At 32.9% G+C, this 9,399-nt stretch overlaps 1 protein-coding gene across 1 annotated transcript; it reads right to left on the reverse strand.

The window, feature by feature from the left end:
• Nucleotides 1–6,469: 6,469 nt before the first annotated feature.
• Nucleotides 6,470–9,399, reverse strand: LOC143067954 (retinoid isomerohydrolase-like). Its single transcript, XM_076241620.1, has 2 exons — nt 9,186–9,399; nt 6,470–7,921 (listed from the first exon to the last, which is right to left on the reverse strand). The coding sequence occupies exons 1-2, from the start codon at nt 9,351–9,353 to the stop codon at nt 6,533–6,535; spliced, it is 1,557 nt and encodes a 518-aa protein (XP_076097735.1). The 5' UTR covers nt 9,354–9,399; the 3' UTR covers nt 6,470–6,532.

The following is a 9,399-nucleotide window of genomic DNA, read 5'->3' on the forward strand; positions in this document are numbered from 1 at the left end:
CAAGATATTTTTTACGAAAGATAATATTCACCAGTAATAATTCAAAATGTTATTGTAGAGCTAAGCTTGAAAAATTACTTCCCTTATTTACAGTTTTATTTATAATAGTGCAAAATAAAATATCACTTTTTGTTAGTGCATGCTTTATAATAGATGTTTTTTTGTTATTCAAAAGTGATATCAGTTGTATATGATTCTGGAGCACCAATTTAATTACGGGTAGTGCATTTTAGAAATAAAAGATGTAATGCATTAATTGTACTCGTTTTTGTCCCATATATTCGTCCCATGTGAACCAGAGATAATAAAAATACTACCAATGACAAAATCAAGATAATGATATAGTTAACCGGGTAAATACAATATAATCAAGGGGAAAGTTCGATAAAGTCAAGGTAAGTATAGTCAGATAACTTTTCGTCAAGGATTTATATTATCAACATGCAGTGCTCTGTGATTGACTCAACCGTCTTTCATGTTTTGTTTCTGATTGATACAAGACACAGTATGAATCTAATTATCGAGTAAGCGCAACGAACGATGCATTTTTTTTTTTTTATGTTTGTTTTAAAATTAGTTATGATTCTGAATACCTAAAAATTTATTAAGTTTTTAGCTGTTGTTAATTTCCAAATAAAATGAATATATTTCTTATTCGCGCATTTGACGATTACATACAAGAATGCTTAAAACAAATGGCTTGAATTATTATCCGTGATCCTTTCTTTGGCAGGGACAAAAACTATAAGAATATGTCTTTTTCTATATTCAAAAACATATGAAATAGGTCGATGCATTTAAAAACATCAATAAAAATGGACCACTACATTCTATCCACAAAAGATACGTGATAGTTTTTGCTAGTTTACATTTTCGGACGTTCTTAGGAAAGACAGTGACCGTTATGGAATATCTGTGTCACAGATCACCACAGATGTTTTCAAATATCAGAACAACAATTTTTAGACCTCGATTCTGCCATCACTGGATACCACTTTTACCGAATTTGTACATACAATGGACAACTTAACAGTTGCCACTAGTGGAGCAGTATTTTCAGCACCAGAGATCACCCCAAGTTTTTTGTTGGGGTTCTTGTTGGACAGCCTTTAATTTTTCCATGTTATGTTCTATGGGCATGTTTGTCTTATCGTCATATTCCTTTTTTGAAGGAAATCTCCTTCATTTTCTACATATGCATCCTTTAAATATAATATCCTGCATAATTTTTATCAAACCTTGAATAGTTTATGGCTTTCCAATTGTGAACTTTCCATTTCTAAGTAGCAACATTCCAGCAGCACCTGCATACGGGGTATATATCTCCCAATTGATACGATATTCCCGTGCTTGCATTTCCTATCATGATTTTCATGATAGAGGGTTACTGCTCACAAGGAAGCTATTAAACCAAGAGTTCCAAATGGTGAAGTTGAAATCATCCCTTCGTAAATTTTACGGACGCCATCACGAGTTGGTTGACCGTTATGGAATAACCGTTTCACAAATGATATCGGATATGTTCCTTACGTCGTAACTACAATCCCCTTCCCTTTCATGAATGTGACCTACCGAATTAGACTATTTACCAGATTTGTAATCACATAAGCAACACGACGGGTGCCACATGTGGAGCAGGATCTGCTTACCCTTCCGGAGCACCTGAGATCACCCCTAGTTTTTGGAGGGGTTCGTGTTGTTTATTCTTTAGTTTTCTATGTTGTGTCATGTGTACTATTGTTTTTCTGTTTGTCTTTTTCATTTTTGGCCATGGCGTTGTCAGTTTGTTTTGGATTTATGAGTTTGACTGTCCCTTTGGTATCTTTCGTCCCTCTTTTATGGCACTCGCCCCGTATTTCGTTTGTTGAATAATCAATTAAAAACTGAACTGATTACCCAACGATGTTTCAATGTTTAGCTTAATATGTAATTGATAAAAAATGATAAACCATTCCTGAATACTCCAAGGATTTATATCTCCACCAACGCCAGTGGTATCTGTTCTTTAGTTTTGGTAGCTTGAATAAGATAAATTTGACGCTAAAACGCATATGATACTAGTCTCTACTATATGCGCTCTGACTGGTGAAATCTGTAGTTGTAGTAAAAGCTGATTCATTAGAATGTTCAAAAGACTATGATTATCAGCGCTTCAGTTAATTGTATTGAGCCCACTTGCAGTTTTGACAGGCTAGTGATACCAATCGTCGATGCTTTCTAGTCATATACATTTCTAGTAATTATATTGTCCTCATCATATTTTAAATTATCACCGTGTGGTAACGTCTGTTGTAATAGATGCTAGCCTATGCATGCTATAATAGATGCCGTTCATTTCTTCCAAAAGTACACTTTTTTCAGTTAATGTTTTAATTATGTGAAATAGTACTGAACTTTTGGTTTTACCTGGAAACTTCTTGATGGTTCTAACATTTTAGAACTTTATAAGTTTGTTCTCATTCGTATCATTGTTGCTATGATCTGCCACATTATTTGGTTCTAGAATGCTATAATGCATGTTCTACTGACTAGATGGTTGTGAGTATAACTTGATACCTTTCAATATGGAATTCCATCTGCCAGTTTTTCTCCGTGCCTAGAAATTGTCATGGTATTGTTTAAATAGTTATCAAAAGTACCAGGATTATAATTTTATACGCCAGACGCGCGTTTCGTCTACATAAGACTCATCAGTGACGTTCAGATCAAAATAGTTAAAAAGCCAAACAAATACAAAGTTGAAGAGCATTGAGGACCCAAAATTCCCAAATGTTGTGCCAAATACGGCTAAGGTAATCTACTCCTGGGGTAAGAAAATCCTTAGTTTTTCGAAAAATTCAAAAGTTTTGTAAACAAAAAAGTTATAAAAATGACCATATAATTGATATTCATATATATTAAAATATTTCGAAGTTGCTGGTGATCTCATCTTTCTTCATAAAATATGATTATAGTAAATGATGTTGGGTTTTGACACTCTAACGATACTTACGAGAAAATCTCTGACTCAGTCGTTAAGAATGAGTTTATTCCAGAACAAGTAATTTTCAACATCAGTACTATCTTTAAAAGTGTACTTTATCAAGGACCGAACAAGAAATCAGTAGCAGTACATCAAACTTCTTTTATGTCATGTTACATTTTTAAGTGATTTTTTTAGAAATCAACAGGCAATTAAGGCGATAGTAGTTTACTGATGTTCAAACCACGTGAATCGATTTTGGAAAGAAAAATCATTGTAACAAACAGAAACAGAAACAAAAACAGTGAGATCAGATGCGTCCACAAGTTAAGCGTCTCCTGTTTTGCATGCATCTTCTGCGATGCTTATACTATTAACGGTACTAATGTTTCTGCACCGGATGCGCATTTCGACAATAAAAGTATATACAGTGATGCTCAAGGCTGAAACATTAGACAATTCAAAACTAGCTATTTAATACATATGAAGAGCTTATAAACCAAAAAAAAAGGGTTAGAAAAAACGGACAAGGAATCAAAGGCTATATGCATTATGACGGTATATTCCTTCATTTAGAATGATATATAAAATTATGAAACTGCAAATTTTACTAACTTTTTATTCGTATTTTTACATGCCAGTACTTTTTCAAATGTACTCGCTCCTGGGCTGGTGATACCCTCGGGGATTAACAGTACACCAGTAGAGGTTTCGATCCAGTGAAAGTAATTACATTAACAATACCAAGTTTCTGCACCAGATGTGCATTTCGATAACAAACGACTGATCAATGATACTCTATTCCAAACTATTTGAAAATGCTAGACTAAATAAAATATGAAGAGCTTATAAACCAAAGGGGGTCAAAAAAGTATGTTCAAGACGCGCAAGGAATCAGAGATATTTCCATGATTAAGATATATTTAAATAATCAGAAAAGCTTTAACAGCAAATTATCCGTATTTTCATATTAGTATCCATTACTGGCTACGAGGTGATGATACCCTTGGGAATTAACAGTCCTCAAGCAGAGGTATCAACCAAGTGAAAGTAATAGCATAAACAGTACCAAGTGTGTACACCAGATTCGCATTTCGACAATGAATTACATTTAAGTTATTATCTAGACCAAATATTTTAACTTAATAAAAATGTGATGAGCTAGTGATAGCCAAAACCGGGCAATGGAACAGAGATTTGCATGAAGGAGATAGATTCCTTGATTTAAAAACATTTACAACATTTTGTAACCACAAATTTCAATAACACAGTATCTGTATTTTCATGCCAGTACTGTCTAATAGGCTTCACACTCTGTGAAAATGACACAATAATCAATAGGACACAACAGGTACAATTACATATCATACGACTGTTCTGGTATTTTAAGACATAAGACCGCAAAAACATGTCACTACAGTGATTTGAGAAACCGACACATCGTATTGGTAAACCAATTCGTTTTGTCAAGCCAGTTGTGTCCTGAAATATGAGAGTTTTTATCAAATATTTCGTTTATATGTATGTTGGCGTTTGTTTTGATGCACTTCTGTGTTCCTATTGTTCCTTTGTTTTTCTCTTATTGTTAATGTGTTTCCTTCGGTTTTAGTTTGTAACCCAGATTTGTTGTTTTTCTCAATCGATCTATGACTTTTGAACAGCGCCAGTATACTACTGTTGCCTTTTTTACGTCAATGGAATGCATCAAGGTGATTTTAAGAAGTAGATAGAAACAACCTTGTCCTGGAAAATGGATAACATAGCAAAATATTCATACTGTAAAGCGCTTTTATATGTTGTTAGATTAATAGATGGGCATAGCTTATCTACCTATTAATAAAAAGATTGACTATTATAAGTTATTTTGTTACATATTCGAAAAAAAGTCTTATTTTAATGTGATAACACAGTACGTTTAATAAAGATAAAGTGTGGATGCTAGTTAGTGTTGATTTGTCATTTTCGACACTTTTCACTCGATTTGGAATAGACTACTTAATAGTAACATCTGAATTTGTTATGAAGAGCTGATCCCATGAAAATATATTGCTATACGATTCATGTGATAAAAGAATTAAGACATCACTTTGAAACTTAGTTTATGATCCATCGAATTAAAACCTTGATATATATGATTGCATAATATGCATGTGATACATGATTTTAAATGTGATAAGAGATAAATTATAGGTCAAGGTTTTGATTGGTTGATGAAGTAATTGATCTCCCTTCACCTTATTAGATAACGAGGGTTGACGTAATTGTCCTAACAAACAAAGTTAGAAAACTAAATCATATTTCTCAGTCACTTTGAAACTATATGAATTAATCTAGGGGAATGAGAAGCAAGTGTGGCTACTCAAATATTCAAAAGAAAATGTAGAATAATAAAAACTCGAAGAGAAATTGGTACCGGTATTTTCTTATGTAGAAATGGTGGATTAAAACCTGGTTTTAAAGCTAGCTTAACCTTTCACTTTTATGACAGTCGCATTGAATTCCATTATGTTGACAACAATCATGAACAATGCGAGAGCAAAACAAACAGGTATAAAAGGTAAAAATGTAAAAGCATATAAATCTGAATAAGATTCAATAGTAGTATAGTATCAGTATTAAAACCTCTTAAATATATAAAGAATATGCACATCATAACCAATATTTAAGGAATCACATGAACTCTAAAACATATCTTGCTTTATGAATGCACTATTCATACCCTGTACATAGTAACTAAACAAAAAAACGCTTTGATATACGATATAAAATGGACTTCTCTGAAACCTTCAATATAAAAAATGTTTGATAATCCTTTGCGACCCAAATATGCTACTCCCCTACTTATACCTTGTAAAAATTGTAAAATTCATAATTCACTCAGGTACTAAAGGAGATTATAAAGAACTTGACATAAACTTTACGTTGACTTCCTTCTTAAAAATAATGTTTTCTAACTTAATAGTTAAAAGGCTTTATTAATATGTTGACACAGTTATGTGTGCTTTATATGTTGAATCAGTTCGCGAATGACAATAGCATTTATAAATTTTGCGTTCGAACCTATTGAGTAATATGTTAGGAATTGTTAACTTCTCTGCAACTGTTTTACAGGAATAACCAAAATGAGGAACAAAACGTGTACCATTAGGTGAATATAAACGTCTATCCATTTTGTAGCACACTACTAGTATTTCACACATGGTGATTGATTAAGTTCGTTAATTTTACTCTGTGCATCTATATGGAATGGAATTCTGTATATACAGAAATATTTATGTATAAACGTAAAAAGTATTTTTGATCCTGATTCCGCGCCATACTCAAAGGCAATCACACCATAATTTCTTTTAGTTCGAAAATGGTGCTTGTTTATTTGCTATTTTTCTTTTGGTCCTTGTGTTGTCAGTCTTTCATCGACTAGTGTTTTTATTGCCCCATGGCCTTGGTCTATTCTTCCATTCTTTTTTTAATATACAAATGTATTTCTGCTTCATATTACTAGTATCATTTATTACTATTTGAAAATTTTATTAAGTTCTAAATTGTATAACAAAATATAGCTGCAATCAGTTAAATTAAGTCTGAAAAGAAGCGTCCGTGCATTGTAAATGGAACCAATGACGGTAAATATCCTCTGTTTATAGGCGCCATTGTGTTAGCATCTAGCATCAACAAATAACTCTGTTGTTTCTCTCCGTCAAGAACTGGAGTCAGAAGGATGCCATCATCCTCCCTGGTGGAATTAGGATTAGATATGAACCACATATCCACAGGATAGTGGTTATCTAACGCAAATGCACTGTCTTGATTAGTACCGCAAACATCTTTTTTCACTAAAGCTGTACTTGAAAATAATGTGGTGTCTCTTTTGGTAGCGACGCCGTAAATATAGCAATATCTACGATGTCTGTACTTTTCATTGATGCACGGGAAATCAAAATTATTTATGAATGGAAAAATGGAATTAGGAGAAAAGGTAGTGACTGTTACATTCGTTGCATTCAAGTTGATTGTATAACGTTTAATTACTGGTGGTGTATATTGTGCGTTTTGTCTTTTATTAGGCGATCTCAACGTATCAAGTTCGTATATTTTTGAATAAGCAGGATCTTGAAACATAGTTACATCCATAATAATTCTATTGTTGTCTTCGTAAGCATTTACATGATGTGATGGAAAGCCATTTTCTGTTTGGATAGTATGTACATTGCCAGTCTTAATCTCAACAACATAAATTGTGGCTTTCTCAGACGGAAACCATTCCAGTCCTTCATACGCATTAGCATATTTAAGCATTTTACCTATGTTTGTATAATAAGCAGCTGCAAATAGAATAACATAACGCTGCGTGACGGAAAACGAATGCATATAAGGCGCTTTGTCAACTTCCCACTGAGCTACCAATTCTCGCTCAAAGGCCGACTTCATTCTTATAACCGATAGACGACTTTTGACCTTAGGAATGAGACTAACACTCGTTAGAAATGTAAAGTGATAACTAGAATTATACTCTGGGACGGGATGAGCTGAGGACATTGTATCAATAAATCCAATATATGTTCCACGTGGATTCGGGGGATCAATTTCACCAATGGTATTTATAGAAGTGGGTTCGAACTGATATACCTTCCATGCATCTGTTAATGCAATGTATTCATATGACTTCTTTTCTTCGTTGAATAATCTATACACATTGACATTTGTGTTATCAAATCCATTCAAAACAGAGATCTCACGCCTATCCAATGGAAATGGTGGTGAAACACTTTCAAATGTCAAAAAATTGGCAATATCTTTTATTTCATTAGAAACATTGTATGTTTCAGACCGTAAAAAGTCCTGAGAAAAAGACGCTGATCCATTTCCATAGAATTTCCAGTTATAAATTTTCCCAAAACCATCAAATGCGTGTGTGAAATTTCTCTGACCCATCCCAAACATAGCTGGACCTGTTCGTACCTGCAGAAAATGGGGAAAAAAAATATATAAGTTTATCTACGTTCAATTTTTTTCATAATTCTACATGATCTTGAATAAGCATAGTGTTTTAAACGGATTTAGTTTAAACTCTTTCGCATAAACATCATATTTGCAAAGGAGTTTAAATTGATCAATCCAGCAACAAAAAGATGTAAATCCAAAAAATATTGAAAAACAAAATAGAAATGTTCAGTTTCCTACAGAAGTTAATAAAATATCTGAATGTATAATACGCAATGCATCGATCATATTTAGACATCAATTGAGCGAAACAAAATTTTATGGTGAAAAAAACATTTTTTTTTGTTCTAAAGTAAAAAATGGAAAACAACACGTTTAATAATTTATTGCGTTCGAAGCGCTTTTCTGGATTTATAATATAAAAAAGAAGATGTGGATTCGGGGGATCAGTTTCACCAATGGTATTTAATAATTTCGAAGAATACCTTCATCAGGAACGCTCAAAGCCGAACATTTGAAATCCGAAGATAGATAAGTACCGATAATCAATGAAGAGCTATATGTCAAAAATACCTAAAATAAATAGCCAAATTCATCTAAAGCCAACTTTGCCTGAGGTAGTTGAAACCTTAGTTTTACAATAATTTCAAAATTTATAAACGGACAATTTATAAAAGTTTGTTAAATCATGTCAGTACCGAAGCACCGACTACTGATATGATGATACCCTCGGGGATTGATAAATCGAGTCTAGCTATTTAGAGTAATTTTTACAGCTTGTTGCTAGTCACGGGGGTTAATTTATCGGTATATGTCCTGCATTGTCCTGAATTTGTTGGACCATTTTCATCTTATTTAAGTTTTGTTTTACATGGACCGAACATTCCTTTTCCCCTAATTCCCCTGTCACACAACAACATTCGCCTTTATTTGCCAAAATTTATACATATAAGATCCTTATACTAAGTTAAAGCTGTGTAAACATTAGACGAGTTAGAAAAAAAAATAAACATCTCACAGAAAAACAATATGTTATCAACACAGATAAATGAACACATGAAGCTTTGGTGCTATCTTATGATTCTTTTGAACGACAGATAGCATTATGCTGCATATTATTATTCTAATATTCAATTACATTGCGTATGATTATCTAAAGTAGTTCGTGTTCTATTGATTGAGTATAACCTGAATGTGAACTTTGATTCATACAAGTACAGAAAACACGTGAAAGGAACGTGAATTCAGAAGTTTGTTCGAATCTAAAAATAAATGATCTTACCAGGGAGCCATTCAGCCATTTTTGCAACGGATACTGGAAATGTATTGGTTTGTTCAGAAACACGTCCTTGCTATCAGTAAAAAGAAGACTATAAGCATCCTGTTCCACACTGTACACAAATTGTATACTTAGTATTACCAAAACAGCTAGAACAACATTGAATGTCATCTTCACAAAGTTAACAAGTGTTATCTAAATAAAGAAATTGTATTTA

The sequence above is a fragment of the Mytilus galloprovincialis genome, chromosome 3 (genome assembly GCF_965363235.1).
Source record: "Mytilus galloprovincialis chromosome 3, xbMytGall1.hap1.1, whole genome shotgun sequence".
NCBI lineage: Eukaryota > Metazoa > Mollusca > Bivalvia > Mytilida > Mytilidae > Mytilus > Mytilus galloprovincialis.